General features: G+C 44.6%; 1 protein-coding gene across 1 annotated transcript in view; it reads left to right on the forward strand.

Annotated features, from left to right (window-relative positions):
* The first annotated feature begins 5,448 nt into the window (after positions 1-5,448).
* The window catches only part of slc46a1 (solute carrier family 46 member 1), a 29,647-nt gene continuing 14,308 nt past the window's right edge, over positions 5,449-20,787 (forward strand). The window contains exons 1-3 of the mRNA XM_060848252.1: positions 5,449-5,779; positions 12,184-13,036; positions 13,570-13,653. Coding sequence (XP_060704235.1) covers positions 5,540-5,779; positions 12,184-13,036; positions 13,570-13,653 — 1,177 coding nt within the window. The 5' untranslated portion in view covers positions 5,449-5,539. The remainder of the gene's footprint in view (positions 5,780-12,183; positions 13,037-13,569; positions 13,654-20,787) is intronic.

Here is a 20,787-nt window from a genome sequence, read left to right on the forward strand (position 1 = left end):
CAGCTCAGACAATGTATTAGAGGTGTGAGGCTAGAGAGAGTGTGAGTGCGTGCGTGACTATCACACTAACACTCACTCACTCTCTCTCCATCCCTCACACGTATACACACATAAGTCTACGGGGTGAATTTGCATTTGCAGAACTATATTTGCAGATACATTCTATTTTTGCTCAAAAAGCACACAACCTGCAGGCAGTCAATCCATATAACATTTTATAAATTCCTACTTTGGAAATAAAACCAGTCTGACTCAAGACTGGGATACAGACAGACTCTAACCCCACGCCTTTAATACGTTGTCTAAGCTGAGATGTCACCTTTGTTCATGAAACCTTATCTCAAGAAGGTGACTTAAAAGAAATTCTGAGATTTACATATTAATGAACTGAAACCTGCAACCTATTCTAAAAGATGAAAGATTTAACAGCAATCCAGGTTTGTTCAATAGATCATTTCAGTTGCATGACACTGATCTTTTGCTAGAAATTCTGTGCCTAATGATCCTGTCCCCTAGTTACCTGATGAAGGAGCAGTGCTCTGAAAGCTAGTGCTTCAAATAAACCTGTTGGACTATAACTTGGTGTTGTGTGATTTTTTTTTCTTCTTCGTTACAGACAGACCCAGCTCTTGTTTGAAGTGATTCACATGATCATCACTGGTACAGTTACCATTATTCCCTGGAAAGGAAATCACTGAATGCTTTTTTAACAAAAAAATTATACAATTGTCGAATGTGGGTGTTGCTGCCCTGATCACCCTGGAATTGTGATGTGGAGGAGCCGGTGTTGGACTGGGGTGGACAAGGTCAGAGGTCACAACACCAGGTTACAGTCCAACAGGTTTATTTGAAATCACAAGCCGTCGGAGCCCTGCTTCCACAACAGTCACCTGACAAAGGAGCAATGCTCCAATAGCTTGTGATTTCAAATAAACCTGTTGGATGATAACCCTGCTATCGTGTGAACTCTGACCTTGTCCATCCTGGAACTGATTAGCTCTCTTGGACATTTCCAATGGCAACTCAGAGTCACCTACATTGCTGTGGGTCTGGAGTCACGTGGAGGTCAGACCAGGTGAGGATGGCAGATTTCCTTCCCTGAAAGACATTAGTGAACCAGACCAGTTTTTATGACAGTGGTTACATGGTCAACATGAACCAGGCAACTGTCTTTGACTTTAATTGGTTGTATTGAATAAAAAGCTCATACCCCATGCAGGGATTTGAACCCACACCCAGGATATTTACCTGGCTTGATGACTGAGGGGCTGGAAAAGCACAGCTGGTCAGGCAGCATCCGAGGAGCAGGAGAATCGATATTTTGGGCATACACTCTTCATCAGGGAGTCCTTTGTAATGAAGGGCTTATGGCTGAAACGTCGATTCTCTTGCCCCTTGGATGCTCTCTGACCAGCTGTGCTTTTCCAGTACCACACTCTTCAACTCTGATCGCCAGCATCTGCAGTCCTCACTTTCTCTTATTTACCTGCCTCCCTGCTCCAGTGACATTACCACTGTGCTATTCTCTTCAGCTCCAATACTCACCCTCATTTAAAATCATGATCCCAATTCACCCAGATACATATCAACACAGCTCAATCCCTTCACTAAATAATTAGCAAATGAACTATCTGGGGATGTTCCTGCAACAGGAAGCTTAGTGCTGACAAATAGATATTTTCTAATCAGTCTGTTCAGAGATGTTATGACACACTTTTGGAGCCAGTGCAAGTGAATCCAGGGCTCCTGACTCAGAATTATGAACACTACCACTTCACAACAGCCCTTTTCACAAATGAAAAGTAAAACTGTCAACATTCCCTCTCCACCAGGACCGTCTGAATGCAATGTCCAAAGCTAAATGAAATTCTGGAATCTTTGTGTATCCAAAACAAGCAGGAGAATTTGGAGTGCAGGACGACACAGACTAGGAAGCACTTTCTCTTATTTACCTGCCTCCCTGCTCCAGTGACATTACCACTGTGCTATTAGTAATATTATCACTAGATAAATAATCTAGAAACTCAGTAATGCTCTGCAGACCTGAATTTGAACCCCACCATGGTAAAGAGTCATACAGCACAGAAACAGACCCTTTAGTCCAACCAACCCACGCCGATCATAATCCCAAACTAAACTAGTCCCCATTACCTGTGTTTGCCCCATGACCCTCTAAACATCAGGTCATAGACAGAGAACACAGGGGGCCAACACCTTCAGCATATTGTCTAGCTATCACTATTGTTAACAGCTAACCCGAAAATGCAACATTTTAAAAAAAGGGTTTTGTGATTTACACATGAAAGAAGTGAAACTATCACTGTATTCTAACAGATGAAAGGTTTAACAGACAATCAATTTTTCAATGTATAATTTCAGTTACATCACACTGCAAATTTTTGCTATAAATTCTGTGTGTTAGGATTGAGCCCTCCACTATCACCTGATTGAAGGTGCATCGCTCCGAAAGCTAGTGTGCTTCCAATTAAACCTGTTGGACTATAACCTGATGTTGTGTGATTTTTAGGAGAAAGTGGGCTCATGCCTGAAACATCGATTCTCCTGCTCCTTGGATGCTGCCTGACCTGCTGCGCTTTTCCAGCAACACATTTTCAGTTGTGTGATTTTTAACTTTGTACACCCCAGTCCAACACCGGCATCTCCAAATCTTTCCTAATCATGTACTTCTCCAAGCGTCTTCTAAATGTTGTAACTGTACTTGCATCCAACCACTTCCTCTAGCACTTCATCCCACCTATGAACCATTGTGTAAAAAAGTTGCCCAGCATGTCCTTTTTAAATCTTTCTCTGCTCACCTTCAAAATATGACTCCCTGTTTTGAATTCCTGCACACTTTACTATTCACCTTATTCATGCCCCTCATGATTTTATAAACACTCATAACGTCACCAGCCTGTTTCCACACTGTAAGTCAAATCTAAAAAAAAAAGTAGTGGGCGGCACGGTGGCACAGTGGTTAGCACTGCTGCCTCACAGCGCCTGAAGACCCGGGTTCAATTCCCGACTCAGGCGACTGACTGTGTGGAGTTTGCACGTTCTCCCCGTGTCTGCGTGGGTTTCCTCCGGGTGCTCCGGTTTCCTCCCACAGTCCAAAGATGTGCGGGTCAGGTGAATTGGCCATGCTAAATTGCCCATAGTGTTAGGTAAGGGGTAATGTAGGGGTATGGGTGGGTTTCGCTTCGGCGGGTCGGTGTGGACTTGTTGGGCCGAAGGGCCTGTTTCCACACTGTAAGTCTAATCTAATCTAATCAACCTCCAGGGAAATTAGCCCCAACCTATTCAGCCAATTTTTATAACTCAAACCCTCCACTCCTGGCCACATCCTGGTAAACCTTTTTTGAACCCTCTCCAATTTAATAATATTCTTCCTACAGTCGGTTCTGCTCTAAGGCATGTTTCTTCAACAAGAATTGACTATAACGTGATTGAAGAATTTAGACCACTATTTGTAGAATGTGAACTTTCCTTACCTGTATTGGCTATAACACGATTCTAGTCCCACTGGTTTAAATGATGCTGCTAGATTTTCATTGCACGGGAATAGAGCTATTGCATTATATCAGAACCAACTGTACTCCACAGGAAACCTCCCCATCTTGTGGAATTCAAATTCATTAGAAAATTTAAAAACTGAAATTAATTGTCAGGAAAGATCCGTCTGATTCACTGGAGGTAAACCTGCCATCCTAACCTCTACATGACTCCAGATACAAAGAAATGGGGTAGACTCTTAACTGCCCTCTGGGCAATTTAGGATGGACATAAATGTTGGCGTAGTCAGCGAAGCTCTCATCCTGACTGACATTAAAGGGGCAGGAACAATTGACCAGGGTAATATGGGCGACCAACGTACCTGTATCTCTCTTCACCACCCCATCCCCAATCCTGGGTCCACACTTCCAGCCATTCCATTGGCCAAGGGTGAGGCTTGTACTGGAATTACTGTCATCATTAAACCTTGATGTCCTGTAGCTGCTCACCAAGACCCAAGGGAGCTATTCCACATCAGCAGGCATCACAGAGCAGAGACCTGGAACAATTGTCAGGGTGGGGGTGGAAAGGAGAGAACCTGGGACTATTCAGCCAGGAAGGAAGGGGTGGGGGATCACTCTGACAAAAGTTTATAAAAGCCTCGAGTGGAAAACGGGGGTAACAACAGGAGCAGGCCATTCAGCCTCTCAGTTGTGCTCTACTAGCACCTAGAGTCTAATCCTGAATGACCCATGACAGGGGCAACAGCTGAACCTGGGGGTAAAGGGGGGCGGGGTGGGCGTCTCATTGAGGCTGTGGTTTTATTCTGAGGCAACATTCCCCCCGGTGCTGGGGTTTACTCCGGATTTACCCCGGGAGGTGTCTGACTCACCCTCGGACCTGGATTAGTCCAGGTTCAAGGATTTATTCCGGGTTTTGGGGAATGTTCTCGGGTTTGGGGGAATATTCCCAGGTTTTGGGGGGAATATTACCAGGTTTGGGGGAATATTTCTGGGTTTGGGGGAATGTTCCCGGGTTTTGGGGTAATATTCCCAGGTTTGGGGGAATATTCCCGGGTTTGGGGGAATATTCCCGGGTTTGGGGGAATGTTCCCGTGTTTTGGGGTAATATTCCTAGGTTTGGGGGAATGCTCCTGGGTTTGGGGAATGTTCCTGGGTTTGGGGGAATATTCCCGGGTTTTGGGGGGAATATTACCAGGTTTGGGGGAATATTCCCGGGTTTGGGGGAATGTTCCTGGTTTTGGGGGAATATTCCCAAGTTTTGGGGGGAATATTACCAGGTTTGGGGGAATATTCCCGGGTTTGGGGGAATGTTCCCGGGTTTGGGGGAATGTTCCCGGGTTTTGGGGGAATGTTCCTGGGTTTGGGGGAATATTCCCAGGTTTTGGGGGAATATTCCCAGGTTTGGGGGAATATTCCCAAGTTTTGGGGGGAATATTACCAGGTTTGAGGGAATGTTCCCAGGTTTGGGGGAATATTCCCGGGTTTGGGGGAATGTTCCTGGTTTTGGGGGAATATTCCCAAGTTTTGGGGGGAATATTACCAGGTTTGGGGGAATATTCCCGGGTTTCGGGGAATATTCCCAGGTTTGGGGGAATATTCCCGAGTTTTGGGGGAATATTCCCGGGTTTGGGGGAATGTTCCTGGTTTTGGGGGAATATTCCCAAGTTTTGGGGGGAATATTACCAGGTTTGGGGGAATATTCCCGGGTTTGGGGGAATGTTCCCGGGTTTTGGGGGAATGTTCCCGGGTTTGGGGGAATATTCCCGGGTTTGGGGGAATATTCCCAAGTTTTGGGGGGAATGTTCCCAGGTTTTGGGATTTATTCCGGCTCCCTCTCCGTGTCCCTGCCCTACCCTGTTTTCGGGCGGAGTTAACTCTCACTGAGCCCCCCCCCCGGCCCCGGCCCCGGCTCCCGCCCCCCGGCCCTCTCCCCCCGGCCCCGGCTCCCGCCCCCCGGCCCTCTCCCCCCGGCCCCGATCCCCGCTCCCCGCCTCTCCCCGGTCTCTCTCTCCTCTCTCTCTCCGATGCCGGGCCTACAGGAGTCGCAGTGTCCGCCCTCGGGCTTGGGCCGGGTCCGGGTGCGGGTCCCCGGGCCTCGCCTGACGGTGGAGCCGCTTGTTTTCCTCAGCATGCTGGCGCTGATGCTGCAGGCCCCGCTCTCCACTCAGTACATCTTCCAGAGAATCAGCTCCGAGCTCGGCTTCAGCGGAAACAGGAGCCGAGGCTGCAACAAGAGCCAAGGGAGGGAGGCCGCACTGGAGGAGGTGAGGCTGGGGATTGGGGATCAATAATCAGTAATCAGGGATCAATAACCAGGGATCACTGATCAATGATCAGTAATCGGGGAGTCATGATCAGTGATCAGTAATCAGGGATCAGTGATCAATAATCATGGATCAGTGATCTGGGATCAATAATCAGTGATCAATAATCAGAAATCGGGGAGCCATGATCAGTGATCAATAACCAGGGATCAGTGATCAATAATCGGGGATCAGTGATCTGGGATCAGTAACCAGGATCAGTGATCAATGATCAGTATTCGGGGAGCCATGATCAGTGAACAATAAACAGGGATCAGTGATGAATAATCAGGGATCTGGGATCAATAACCAGGATCTGTGATCAATGATCAGTATTCGGGGAGCCATGATCAGTGATCAATAATCAGGGATCAGTGATGAATAATCAGGGATCAGTGATCTGGGATCAATAACCAGGAACTGTGATCAATGATCAGTAATCAGGGAGCCATGATCAGAGATCAATAACCAGGGATCAGTGATCAATAATCAGTGATCTGGGATCAATAATCAGTGATCAGTAATCGGGGAGCTATGATCAGAGATCAGTAACCAGGAATAAGTAATCAGGGATCAAGTTGTTGGAGGGAATCCTGAGGGACAGGATGTACATTGTTGGAAAGGCAAGGACTGATTAGGGATAGTCAACATGGCTTTGTGTGTGGGAAATCATGTCTCACAAACTTGATTGAGTTTTTTGAAGAAATAACAAAGAGGATTGATGAGGGCAGAGCAGTAGATGTGATCTATATGGACTTCAGTAAGGCATTCGACAAGGTTCCCCATGGGAGACTGATTAGCAAGGTTAGATCTCATGGAATACAGGGAGAACTAGCCATTTGGATACAGAACTGGCTCAAAGGTAGAAGACAGAGGGTGGTGGTAGAGGGTCGTTTTTCAGACTGGAGGCCTGTGACCAGTGGAGTGCCACAAGGATTGGTGCTGGGTCCTCTACTTTTTGTCATTTACATAAATGATTTAATGCGAGTATAAGAGGTACAGTTAGTAAGTTTGCAGATGACACCAAAATTGGAGGTGTAGTTGACAGCGAAGAAGGTTACCTCAGATTACAACAGGATCTGGACCAGATGGGCCAATGGGCTGAGAAGTGGCAGATGGAGTTTAATTCAGATAAATGCGAGATGCTGCATTTTGGGAAAGGAAATCTTAGCAGGACTTATACACTTAATGGTAAGGTCCTAGGGAGTGTTGCTGAACAAAGACACCTTGGAGTGCAGGTTCATAGCTCCTTGAAAGTGGAGTCGCAGGTAGGTAGGATAGTGAAGAAGGCGTTTGGTATGCTTTCCTTTATTGGTCAGAGTATTGAGTACAGGAGTTGGGAGGTCATGTTCTGGCTGTACAGGACATTGGTTAGGCCACTGTTGGAATATTGTGTGGAATTCTGGTCTCCTTCCTCTCGGAAAGATGTTGTGAAACTTGAAAGGGTTCAGAAAAGATTTACAAGGATGTTGTCAGGGTTGGAGGATTTGAGCTACAGGGAGAGGCTGAACAGGTTGGTGCTGTTTTCCCTGGAGCGTCGGAGGCTGAGGGGTGACCTTATAGAGGTTTACAAAATTATGAGGGGCATGGATAGGATAAATAGACAAAGGCTTTTCCCTGGGGCCGGGGAGTCCAGAACTAGAGTAGATAGGTTTAGGGTGAGAGGGGAAAGATATAAAAGAGCAAAGGGCAACTTTTTCACACAGAGGGTGGTACGTGTATGGAATGAGCTGCCAGAGGAAGTGGTGGAGACTGGTACAATTGCAATATTTAAGAGGCATTTGAATGGGTATATGAGTAGGAAGGGTTTGGAGGGATATGGGCTGGGTGCTGGCAGGTGGGACTAGATTGGGTTGGGATATCTAGTCGGCATGGACGGGTGGGACCGAAGGGTCTGTTTCCGTGCTATACATCTCTGTGACTCTATGTATTTAGATGTGACCTAGTGATACCAAGGCACACAAGGCTACAGGCCAAGTGCTGAAAAATGGGATTAGAATAGTCAGGTGGTTGTTTTTAACCTGTACAGACTCAGTCAGCTGAAGGACCCTTTTCAGTGCTGCTGGACTTCCACGATTTGATGACTCTGCAATACAGCATCAATCAGTACAGAATTAACAATATTCTGTGATCAATACAGAATCAATCAGAACAAAACCATTAAAAAACAATAGTGAATAATCAATAATTAATATAGAAAATCAGCAATCAATACAGAATAATTGTCAATAATCAATGCAGAATCATCATTCATGAATACAAAATAATCAATACAGAATCAATCATCAATAATCCACCCAGAATCAATCAGCAGTCAGTACAAATCATCTACAATTAATACCAAATCAGCAATATTCAATACAAAACATCAAAAATCAATACAGTATTACCAATATTCAATGCGGGTTCATCATCAATCAATACAAAAACATCAACAATTAATACAGGACCATCAATAACCAGTGCAGATTCTCAGCACAGAATCATCGATAATCAATACAAAATCATTGGTAATTAGCACAGAATCGTCTTTAATCAATACAGAAACATCAATAACATCAACAGTCTATGCACATTGAGCAATCGGTGTAGAAGAATGATAGGGAAACATCAATAATCATGAATAATCAGCCAATAGTGAGTAATTGATGAGCAATCAACCAATAATCAGAGCAGAATAATTAGGACATTAATCCGTCTGGAATATCAACCAACAGGATAATAATTGTAAGGGGGTAAATACAGAATAATCAGTAAATTGTCACAAAGTCATCAGTTCAATGCAAAATAACAGAGTCATCAATAAATATAAAAACATTTGAATCAACAGCACAAATTGGCCATTCAGTCCTTCAAGCCTGCCCCACCATTCAATAAGATCATGGCTGAGCTGTTTGTGTTCCAAATCCCACATCCCATCTATTCCCAATAACCCTCAATTTCCCCTTCCTGTCAATCTATCACCTCTGCATTAAAAGTATCCAATGGCCTTGCCTTCTGAGGCAGAGGGTTCCAAGGCCTCTGAGATAAAAAAAACTCCTCTCATCCCGGATCTAAATGAGTGACCTCGAATTTTCAGCCGGTGCCCCCTTGTTCTGGACCTCCTACAAGAGGAAGCATCCTTTCCACATCCACCTTGTCGAGGCCATTCAGGATCTTGTACTTAAATCCTCATTCAGTGGCAGCAAGCTCATTCTGTCCGACTTTCCTCATAAGACAACCAATTCATTCCAGATATCAATCTAGTAAAACTCCTCTCAACTGCGTCCAATGTGCTTACATCTTTAAATAAGGACTCCAGAAATGTACTTGAGAAGTGCTCTCATCAGTACCTGTACAAACGAAGCATCAAACCCTTACCTTTATGTTCAAGCCCTCTCATAATAAAGAATGTCACCCCTATTAGGTGTTTTAATCACTTGCTAAACCTGCATTCTAACTTTGTGATTCACTCACTGAAGCACTCGGATTCCTATGCACTTCAGACTTCTGCAGTTGTTCTTGGTTTAAGGAACACTGCTTTTTATTCCTCTTGCCAAAGTAAACAGTTTCACATTTTTCCATGTTATACTCCATTTGTCACATTTTTGCTCGTTTGACATTTCTATCAATCTTTGTGGCATCTGCAAATTTAGCCGTCATGCTTGCACTCCCTTAAACTTAGTCTTTAATATAAATTGTAAAATGTTGAAGGTTTAGTCCAGACCTCCTGCAGGACTCGCCACGTTCTGGCAATGCAAAAGACCCATAAGTGCACTCTTGTGTTTTCTGCCAGCCCCAGTCAACCTTCTATCCATGTTAGTTTGTTAATTCGTGCACCGTGAATTCCTACTTTCCGTAATAACCCTTGTTTGAGCGGTGGCCTTACAGAAGTTTATAAAATCATGAGGGGTACAGATAAGTTAGAGGGAGGTGTCTTTTCCATAGGATGGGGGAATTTCAAGACAGGGGGGCATTTTTGAAGGTGAGAGACATTTAAAAAAGACACAAGGGGCAAAATGTTTAGAGGGTGGTTCGCGTGTGGGATGAACTTCCTGACGAAGTGGTGGATGTGGGTCCAGTTACAACATTTAAAAGACTATTTGGATAAATAGATGAATAGGAAACTTTTGGAGGGATACGGGCCAGGAGCAGGCAGGTGGGACTAGATTAGTTTGGGATTATGGTAGACATGAACTGGTTGGACCAAAGGGTCAATTTCCATGCTGACTCTTAAATGTCTTTCATGCCGTACATGCCTTTCAGATAGCCAAGTGCAGTCGGTCAGTGGGGCTCCCCTTTATCCATGTTGCACATCACCCCTTTAAAGAATTAACAATAGATTAGTTGAACACAATTTCCCTTCCATGAAACAATGCTGAATTGCTTGATTACCATAAATTTTTCCATATGCTCATCTATAACCTTCTGAATGATCAATGCTAACAGCATAGCCACAACACTTTTCAGGCTCTAGTTTTTGCCCCCCACTCTTCAAAAGAGACATTATATTTGGTACTTCCCAGACTGATAGAATCTTTGCCAATTCTAGTAAATTTTGGAAGATTGACACCAACACATCCACTATCTCATTAGCCATTTCTTTAAAGACCTAGGATGAATTCCATCAGGACCCGGAGAGTTGTTTACATTTCACGTCAAATATTCTCTGGTGCATAGAGCCCAAGGAATTTTCCGTGGTTACCAGTCTCAGTATAATGTGGTAAGGCACACGGAGGCAATCTCTGTGGGCATGCTCAGGACTGGGGCTTGGGCTATCCACCCAGTCAATGTTATTTTTTATGACCCACCGTTAAAATCACTCAAATGATCATGATGTGGAGGTGCCAGTTTAGGACTGGAGTGGACAAAGTTAAAAAATCACACTACGCCAGGTTATAGTCCAGCAGGTTTATTTGGAAATACTAGTATTCACTGTGCTGCTCTTTCAGGTTACCTGATGAAGGAGCAGCATTCTGAAAGCTAGTGCTTCCAAATAAACCTGTTAGGCTATAATCCAGTATGTGATTGTTGTGTGATTTTTAAACTTAAAATAATCAACCAAACAGCTGATCTCAACGGGCACTGCCAAGCAGGGGTGGTGGAACCGTTAATCAACTGAAGGAGGGTTTGGAAGCAGGGAGGGAGCTGGAGGGGGAGATAATGCACTCCAGCCCCTGCAGCGCCCACCTCTCTCCCTCCCCAGTCCATGCTGTTTTAGGTATCTTTGTCCAGGGGGAACTTCCATGAGCATAGATATCCAATGACCCCATCTTGGATCTTTTCAAATCAACTTGTTCAGAGATGTTGTGACACACCTCTGGAGTAGGTGGGACTTGAACCTGGGACTCTTGGCCAAGAGTTAGGAGCACTACCACTGCTTCAGAAGAGCTCCAATTTTGTTTTTAGTAAATCTTCACTGACAAAACAAGCAATTTACAAGCATTACCCACTGGAGATAGTGCAGCGATTACAGAATAGGGGAGAGTAGGAAGAGAGGGAGGGGGGTTAAATTCAAATGAAGTATTCCAAATCCCATGGTGCCCACCTCTCTCAACACAGTCAATTAATCGCAATTAACTAATTAAATAATTGCTCCATTAGCAAACACTGCCTTGAGGAGTCCTGCAGCAATGACCTGGGGCTGATCATTGACAACAATGACCATCATCCTCTATGTCTCGCCTGTCTTCAAGGATCTCCCCCTGATTCATTTGGATTGGCCAACACTAGTCCTGAAACCAGATAACACAAGTTGTTTGGGTTAAACCCAAGCATCTGTGGAGGGTGACACAATTGAGGTGTGATAGAGTCATAGAGATGGATAGCACTCTTTGGTCCAACTTGTCCATGTAGTCCAGCTATCCTAAATTAATCTAGTCTCATTTTCCAGCACTTGGCCCATATCCCACTAAACCCTTCGTATTCCTATACCCATCCAAATGCCTCTTAAATGTTGTAATTGGACCAGCCTCCACCACTTCCTCTGGCAGCTCATTCCCCACATGCACCAGATATGATAGATGGGATAGAATGTATTCCTATTGGTTAGAGAGTCCAGGACTGGCAAAGGTCATCTAAAGATAGGAGCTGTTCAAGACTATAATTAGGAAATAGATCTTCACACAAGGGTTCTTCACAAGCGGCAATTGATGCTCCATCAATTGTTAATTTTAAACCTGAGATCGATAGTATGTGGTTAACCAAAATCATTAATTGGAAACAAGGAAAAGGCAGTTATATGAAGTTAGGTCGCAGATTAGTCATTATCTCATTGAACAGGAGAGAGCTTTGAGGGGCTGAATGGCCTCCTTTCATTCATTGGTTGGTGTGTCAGGATCTCCTGGAGGGAATCTCCTGAAACTGATCTTGCTGCTCTCTCCTAGGAAGTAGAGACTTTGACCTCCCATTGGAACCTCTACATTAACGTTGGGGGTTTTGCTGTGGGCCTGTTCTCTGCGACACTGCTTGGACCATGGAGTGACCGCGTGGGCAGGAGACCGATCCTGATCCTGCCGGCTGTTGGTCTCTCACTACAGGCTGCAGTCTACCTCATTGTCATGTACCAGGAGCTGCCAGTCGGCTTCTTTCTGATTGGCCGCCTGCTGAGCGGTCTCCTGGGTGACTTTAACACCATCCTGGCCGGCTGTTTCTCATACATCGCAGACATCAGCGACAAACCGTCACGCACGTTCCGGGTTGCCGTGCTGGAAGCGTGCCTGGGAATGGCGGGAATGTTTGGCAGCATTATTGGAGGCCAGTGGAGTAAAGCTCAAGGTTACATCAATCCGTTCTGGCTGGTGTTGGCACTGAACGTGGCCACTGTCATCTACGCTGTTGTTTTCGTTAAAGAGTCTGTGACCGCGAAGAGACCGGGCAAATTGTTGACCATGGAGCATTACCGCTCGGTGTACCGCCTCTATTCCAGCGGGCAGGAGACTGGCCGCAGGCACCGTCTCTGCCTGTATGCACTGTCCCTCTTTATCGTGGTGACTGTTCATTTCGGAGTCAAGGACATTCTCATCCTTTTTGAGCTGAGCTCCCCGCTGTGCTGGCGATCCGATCAGATTGGATACGGCTCAGCCATTGAGCACTTGACCTACTTGAGCAGCCTGCTGGCTCTGAAGATGATGCAGTGTTGCCTTGCGGACTTTTGGATTGCTCAGATTGGGCTGCTGTCGAACATGGCTGGTTTGGTGACCTTCTCAATAGCAGTGACCAGCGCTGTCATGTTCACCGGTGAGTCAGTGCTTTGAGATTTGTAGACACTTCCCAACAGACAGTCAGACTAAATCCTGAGATAATGAAGTGTCAGGTCACTCTTATGAATCCTAACACTCACTGGGATTGGGCTTGGCAGCAGGGATAGGGAGCTCTGTGTTTATTTGTCCTCCCTTTCACTTTCCAGGGTTTATACCTGGACAGTGCTGAAGCAATCCCCACTTTGAGCATTGTTCTGTAACAGTTTTTCCCACCAACCTACGGTTGCAGTCTATCTGGCTGTATTCTATTCTCGTCCTAATTAGAGTTGGCTCACTTAATTATTCTGACCCTGGATTGGCCAATGTCATATTACACCATCATCCTGAACCTTATGATGCAATGATTACTGTTCCCCAAATGTTCCCCCAAGATAACCTACACCATGCCACCTCGATCACATCAGCTTCTGGATGGTGTGACCCCATTCGCTTGTTTCCCACAAATGTCTGTCACTACATTGTGACGATTCAGTCTGTTACAAACCACGTCTCCCTTCTCCTTTTCATTAGGTTATGGGATACGGTTTCTTGCTATGGCGACTACACCAGTGATCCGAGCTAAATTATCAAAGTTAGCTGATGTGACAGAGCAAGGTAAGCTCAAAAACATGCAGTCACTCAGAGAGCATGCTTTTACAATTTTGTTCAACAGAATTCTCCTCCTCAGAATCTCTACTGTATCTTTACTTATTCTTGCATAGGATTTTTTTCGTAAGAAAATGTTATGAGTCTGTGATAAAAGATAAAAACAGAAAGTGCAGGAGAAACAACAGGTCTGTCTGCCTTCAGGACTTCTGGGGTCTGAAAAAGAGCCATACTAGATTCAGAACATTAACTCTGTTTCTCACTCCACAGATGGTGCCAGACCTTGTTGGGAGACAGTGAGGTCTGCAGATGCTGGAGATCAGAGTCGAGAGTGTGGTGCTGGAAAAGGACAGCAGGTCAGGCAACATCCAAGGAGCAGGAGAATCGACATTTCAGGCCAGAGCCCTTCATCAGGGATGAGGCTGAGAGCCTCGGGGATGGAGAGATAAATGGGAGTGGGTGTGGGGCTGGAGAGAACGTGGCTCTTAGCTACCTTCTGATGAAGGGCTCCGGCCCGAAATGTCGATTCTCCTACTCCTCGGATGCTGCCTGACCTGCTGTGCTTTTCCAGCACCACACTCTCAACCTCAGGACCTTGTTGGGTTTATCCAGCGCTTTATGTTTTCAAATGTTCAGCATTTGCTTTTGTGTGTTTAAAGGATGTACTGTAATAGCAGAACATTTAACAATACTTCATATGATCAATCAGAGACCTGAGGGGGAGATGGTGCCTGTCGCAGGTCAGTGCTGAGGGAGTGCTATTGTGACCTTACCCCATTGTGATCTGCCACCCTGTCAACTGTTTCTGCTGAGGGTTAGGCTAAGTTTGGGAGAGGAGTGATCTTTATCAGCACTGTGATATGTCACACATTTCCTGCAAGTATTCTGTATGATGTGGAGGAGCCGATGTTGAACTTGGGTGGACAAAGTTAAAAATGACACAACACCAGGTTATAGTCCAACAGGTTTAATTGGAAGCACTAGCTTTCAGAGCGTCACTCCTTCATCACGTAACTAGTTACCTGATGATGGAGCAATGCTCTGAAAGCTAGTGCTTCCAAATGAACCTGTTGGACTATAACCTGGTTTGTGTGATGTTTAACTATGTACTCTCTAGTCAGCCTTATCCTTGCAGTAAAATACTTGAAGCATAAATAGTTTTATCAGACATAGCCATATGATAAGCAAAGATTGCTCACTGCTGGCCTGATCAACAGATTTATTGGGATCTCATAAAAGTGAAGGTTTGCATAGAATCTGGAAAGGGGGAGTGGGAGAAGGGCCGTATCAGTGACACCAACCCATTTCTGAGAGTAAGCTGACTTTGGGGGGTGAGGAGGGGGAGGGTGGTGGAGGGAGTACAGGCTATGTCAGATGTGAGACAGCTGCCTCTCACACACAAGGGAGTCCTGAGCTACACGTCCAAGTGGAATTGTGCCAGGGTGGTCCAACACTGTCCCATACTTTCTCTGGTACTCAGGATTTAGTGGGAATAGGTGGATGTATATGAAGGACCTGTGAAGGTTTGAGCATGGGTGCACCGGGAATAAGATTAGATCCACCCAACCCTTCAAACCTGCTTCCCCATTGGATAAGATTAAGCCTGATCTTCTTGTTGTCTTCACTCTTGTTTTTTTCTGACTGTTCCCCTTCCCTTCCCTTCCCTTCCCTTCCCTTCCCTTCCCTTCCCTGTCAGTCTGAAATCTATCCAATTCAACCGTGAACAACTCACCAGCCCAGCCTGTTCTGCTCTCGAGGGAACAGACTGACAACTCTCTGAGAAAGAGGATTTCTCCTCAGCTCCATCTTCAAACGGCGATGTCTCAATCATAAACTCTGTCCCCAGTTCCAGTCTCCCAAACAAGAGGAAACACTCACTCAATGTCCATCCATCCAGGTCCCCAAAGACTGTGAGAGTACACCCCCGCCCACCCAGATTAGAGTCTGCCTCAGGCACAGGTAACTTCCTAGAAACCAATATCTCCATGAAGCAGGGGGAGGGGTGGGGATGGTGCTGGTGGTCAGGCTGCTGCAGAGGTTGGAGCAGAGTGAGTTGGTTTTATCTCAATGGGGATCAGAGATTACGTCTGCAATGAGGAAGCTGCTGCCAGATTCTCAAATCTCTGGGTTTATGGTGCTGATACGGCGGAAGTTATTGTTAAAACTCAAGGTCATTCCAGGAGTTCACTGGAAGACAGAGTCCCATCCTGCTGCACAATTATCCCGTGGATAACAGAGCAGCTCCCATTCCTGACCAAAGCAGTGCTGAAGGAGCTCTGCCCTTTGCTGCCTCACAGGACCCTGTCGGGCAATCAGCCCAATCTCTCTCTCTCCAGCTTAGCCAGTGAATGAACCCCGTTCAAACAGCGCAGTGAGGGAACACTGACACTTTTGAACGTTCCCCTGGGAAAGAGCCAGGACAATCTGGGAAGGAGCCAACCTTGGGCACTGGCCCTGCTGCATGCTCAGTTTCAGCCCACGTGTCCCAGCGAGATTGGTCTCACTGAGACCTGAACTGGTGGGATGCTGGGGTAAGTGTCCATGTGAGGCACAGAACTAGGGAAGGTCTTAGAATACATACTGGGGACAAGTGATCAAATCTGGGGAGATGCGGTCATTCAAAGAGGATGGGCAAGGCCGAAGTTAAAGGTATTCGTACAGGAACTGGTGAATTGACCGTGACAGGAGTCCAACTCCCAGAGCTAGCCAGCTAGACATTACCAAAATAATAAAAGGACATAATTAAAGGCTCTGCATCTGGGTGCACACAACATTTGGAACAAACCAGACGAATGGACAACTCAAATAGAAATAAAAGAATATGATCTGATGGCCATTGCAGAGACGTGGATCGGGATCTGAGTACTGGATAGTCAGGACAACTGAATAGTCAGGACACTTAGGAAGGACAGGAAACTCGGGGAAGGTATGACAATGTAGCCCCTTTAATGTTATTTTGTCCTTGGTTATTGTTTTGAGAGGTGGAGGTTCAGATTTGTCTGGGAAAGAGCCCTGTTTAACAATGGCAGGGGAGTGTCCAGTTCTCCCAATTCAAGGGTTTTTTCTAGTTTCTTCTAGTTGTAACCGTGAGACACTGCTGCAGCCCAGAGAAAGGTTCCAAGTTCAGCTTGACTGAGCTTCTCTCTCTCTGCCTGAAAGAAGCTGTGTTTGAATTTACCTTTTGCCAAGAGGTGTGTTTATGGGATGTTACGGGAATTGGAACAGTTCCTTAGTTAAGTTGTGGTATCGAGTGAGTTGAGTTTTCAGATAGTTAAGTTATTCTAAATATTGTTTCCTTTTGTTCATGTTTCAACTGTCATGTTTAAAAAATTGTTTCGCTGAAAGTTTGACCATCTCCATCCCACTTCACATCTATCTTTAAAATAAGAAAAAGTTCTGGTCTAGACTACCTTCTTACACTATTTTGAGGGGATCTGGCCCAGTCTATAACAAAGGGCAAAGGACTTGGATCAGTTCATTAATGATGGTATTAGCTCAGGGGGGAGGGACAGACAACCTAAATTCAGGAAACTAAGACAGTTTGATTAAGGTGAGATATGAGAAAACTCGAGGTCATGTGTGGGAGTGATGTACAGACCCCTTTGAAGTCGCCACATGGAGGTTGGAGCATAAAGGAAGAGTTAATAGGAACCTGTTAGAAAGGGAAGGCAATAACCACGGAAGATTTTAATCTAGTTATAAACTAGACAGGAGGACAAAGATTGCTGAGATAAGGAGTTGATAGAATGTTTTCCTGATAGTTTCGTTGGATAGCATTTTCAGAATTGACTAGAGATCAAATACTAGACCTTGTACTGTCTCTGTAATGAGAAATGATTATTGAATAATCTCATATCATTTTCATATCATATCAGTAGTTAATGTTGTTCCTCTGTTTAAGAAGGGAAATAGAGATAATTCAGAAGCTGTAGACTAGTGAGTCTCACCCTGATGGTTGGCAAGCTGTTGGAGAGAATTCTTAGGGATAGGATTTATGTGCGTTTTGAAAAGCATGGCCTAATTAGGGACAGTCAGCATGGCTTTGTGCAGGGCAGATCATGTCTGACTAACTTGATTGAATTTTTCGAGGAGATGACAAAGGTGATCAATGAGGGTAGAGCAGTGGATGTTGTCTACATGGATTTTAGTAAGGCTTTTGACAAGGTCATTCGTGGTTGGCTCATCCAGAAGGTTAACCTGCATGGGATCCACCATGGTTTGGTCACATGGATTCAGAATTGACTTGCCCATAGAAGACAGAGGGTAGCGGTGGAAGGCTGTTTTTCTGGGAGATCTGTGATTAGTAGTGTTGCGCCGGGATCTGAAATGGGACCTTTGGTGTTTGTAATATATATATTATTGATATATAAATGACTTGGACAAAAATGTAATTGGGTGGCTTAGTAAGTTTGTAGATGATACAAAGATCAGTAGAGTTGTGGATAGTATAGAAGGTTGTCAAAGGATGCAGTGAGATATAGATCAGTTGCAGATATGGGCAGATAAATGACAGATGGAGTTTAATCAGGGTAAGTGTGTGAGGTGCTGCACTTTGGGAGATCAACTGTTAAGGAAAAGGATACAGTTAATGGCAAAACTCTAAACAGCATTGATGTACAGAAGGATCTTGGGGTTCAAGTCCATAGCTCCCTGAAAGTGGCCATACAAGTAGATAGGGTGGTAAAGAAGGGGTATGGCATGCTGGCCTTTATTGTTTGGGGAATTGAGTACAAGAGTCAGGATGTCATGTTGCAGCTTTAAAAGATTTTGGTTAGGCTACTATTATGGACTAGGCCAGACCACTCAAAACATTCTTTTTTTTTGTAGATATTTTTATTGAAATTTAACATTTTTGCAAATTTACAAAAATAAACAAAACTCTCAAATACAAACATTGATGTACAATTAAATCATATATACAATAGTCATAATTTAACAAAGAAAAGAGAAAGAAAGAAAACAAAAAAAGAAAAATGAAAGAAAAAAAAACTCAACTTTCTACTAACCTAACCTATAACTAACCAGAGTGTATACCTAAGTCTCTTACATGCTCGGAATGTATAAACATCAAATATAATAAAACCCGTATTCGCGCAGGATTCCTCTCCCAAGGGGCCCCGGAGCAGCCCGGTCTGAAATCTTCACTAAATAAAAGCCCTTGTTAGGATAGCCGAAATATCTGCATTTATATAATTCAAAAAGGGCTGCCATATTTTATAAAATAATTCAGTCTTTCGGTGCACCATATTTGTGAGGAAGTCAAGGGGGATATATTCCATAATTAATCTGTGCCAATTTGAAAGTCCAGGGGGGCCCTCAGCCACCCAGTTCACCAAAATATTTTTCCTTGCACAGAAAGAGAGAATAGAAAATAGTCTCTTCCCATGCATATCCAGAGATGAGAGGTTCGAAAAGCCCAAAAGGAGAGATACAGGGTCCACCCTAATTTCCGTTCCTAAAATTTCTGTCAGGGTATTTGCCACTTTAGTCCAGTATCTGCGGATTTTCTGACAAGTCCACAGACAATGTACAAGAGTACCCATCTCTATTTTGCATTTGGGACACATTGGAGATGCTCCTGCCTTAAATTTTGCCAGTCGAGCCGGAGCTATATGGGCCCTATGAAGTATCTTTAGTTGGATAGCCTGAGTTCTGTTACAGATAGCAATTCTTCTAGCATTTTCCCAAATGTCATTCCACATATCCTCAGAGATTTCTAGCCCCAAGTCCTGCTCCCATGTTTTAAGCAGGTCATCCATGTCTCCTGAGACTCCATCATGTAGCAAATGGTATATAGTACTAACGGAGGATGCCCCCGCTGGTCGTAAGACATTACGTTCTCTGTCTGATTTATAAAGACTATCTATTAATGTAGTCTTCCTCTGTATATAATCTCGAACTTGGAAGTATCGAAAGAGATCCCCATTAGGTATTCCGAATTTCAGACGCAGCTGCTCAAAGGACATCAGGATCCCATCTTTAAATAGGTCCCCTAAGCATGAGATGCCCCTGGATCTCCAGAGTTTAAAGGTGGCATCTGTAATCCCCGGTTGGAATCCCCATGCGCCTACTATTGGTGCATGGGGGGATGTTTTATGTGAGTTACCCTCATTTTGCCGCATTATATTCCAGGCCTTCATTGTGTTTAATATTATGGGATTTTTACAGTGGTCTGTAATGATTTTCCTCTTATCTGAAAATAAAAGGTTAATAAGTGGGTATTTTACTTGGGAGGCTTCGATATCCAGCCAAATTGATTGTGGATCAGATGAAACCCAATCAGCTATGTAACTTAGTAGGGAGCTTAACTGATATTTCCTAAAGTCTGGGAAGTCCAGTCCTCCCCTTGCCTGTGGAAGCTGTAGCTTCTTCAGCTTAATAAGGGGCCGTCTATGGTTCCAAATAAAGGAGCCCAACCAGCCATATAATTTACGTAGGGCTAGCCTTGGCAGCATCAGCGGGAGCATTCTCATAGGGTATAAGAGACGGGGCAGAACATTCATTTTAATTAATGCTATTCTCCCTAGCCAGGAAATCGGAAAGTCTCTCCATCGCTGGAGGTCCTGCCTTATCCTTTCCATTAACTGTACAAAATTAGCCCTATACAGCTGATCAAATACTGGCGTGATAAAAATACCTAAATATAAGAAGCCCTCCAGGGACCAACGGAAGGGAAAAGGGGATCCGTCCATTAAGTGGGGTATCATAGCCAGACCACCCATTGGCATGGCTTCCGATTTTGAAAAATTAATTTTATAGCCTGAGAATGCACTAAATGTATTAATAACTTGAATTAGACGAGGCACTGACATTAAAGGATTACTGAGGAATAAGAGAACGTCATCTGCATAGAGGGTAATTTTGTGTTTACCTGTACCAATCCTCGGGGCCATTATATTAGGATCAGTCCGGATGGCTTCTGCTAATGGTTCGATTATCAGTGTAAACAACAATGGTGAGAGAGGACATCCTTGACGGCAGCCCCTACCCACACTGAAGCCATCCGATCTTAACCCATTAGTAATAACAGCTGCTTTGGGGTCATTATACAATGTTGAAACCCATTTGGTAAACACCTGTCCAACGCCAAACCTTTCCAATGTGTAAAATAAATATGACCATTCAACCCTATCAAATGCCTTT

This window comes from Hemiscyllium ocellatum, chromosome 31 (assembly GCF_020745735.1).
Source record: "Hemiscyllium ocellatum isolate sHemOce1 chromosome 31, sHemOce1.pat.X.cur, whole genome shotgun sequence".
NCBI classification, from domain to species: domain Eukaryota; kingdom Metazoa; phylum Chordata; class Chondrichthyes; order Orectolobiformes; family Hemiscylliidae; genus Hemiscyllium; species Hemiscyllium ocellatum.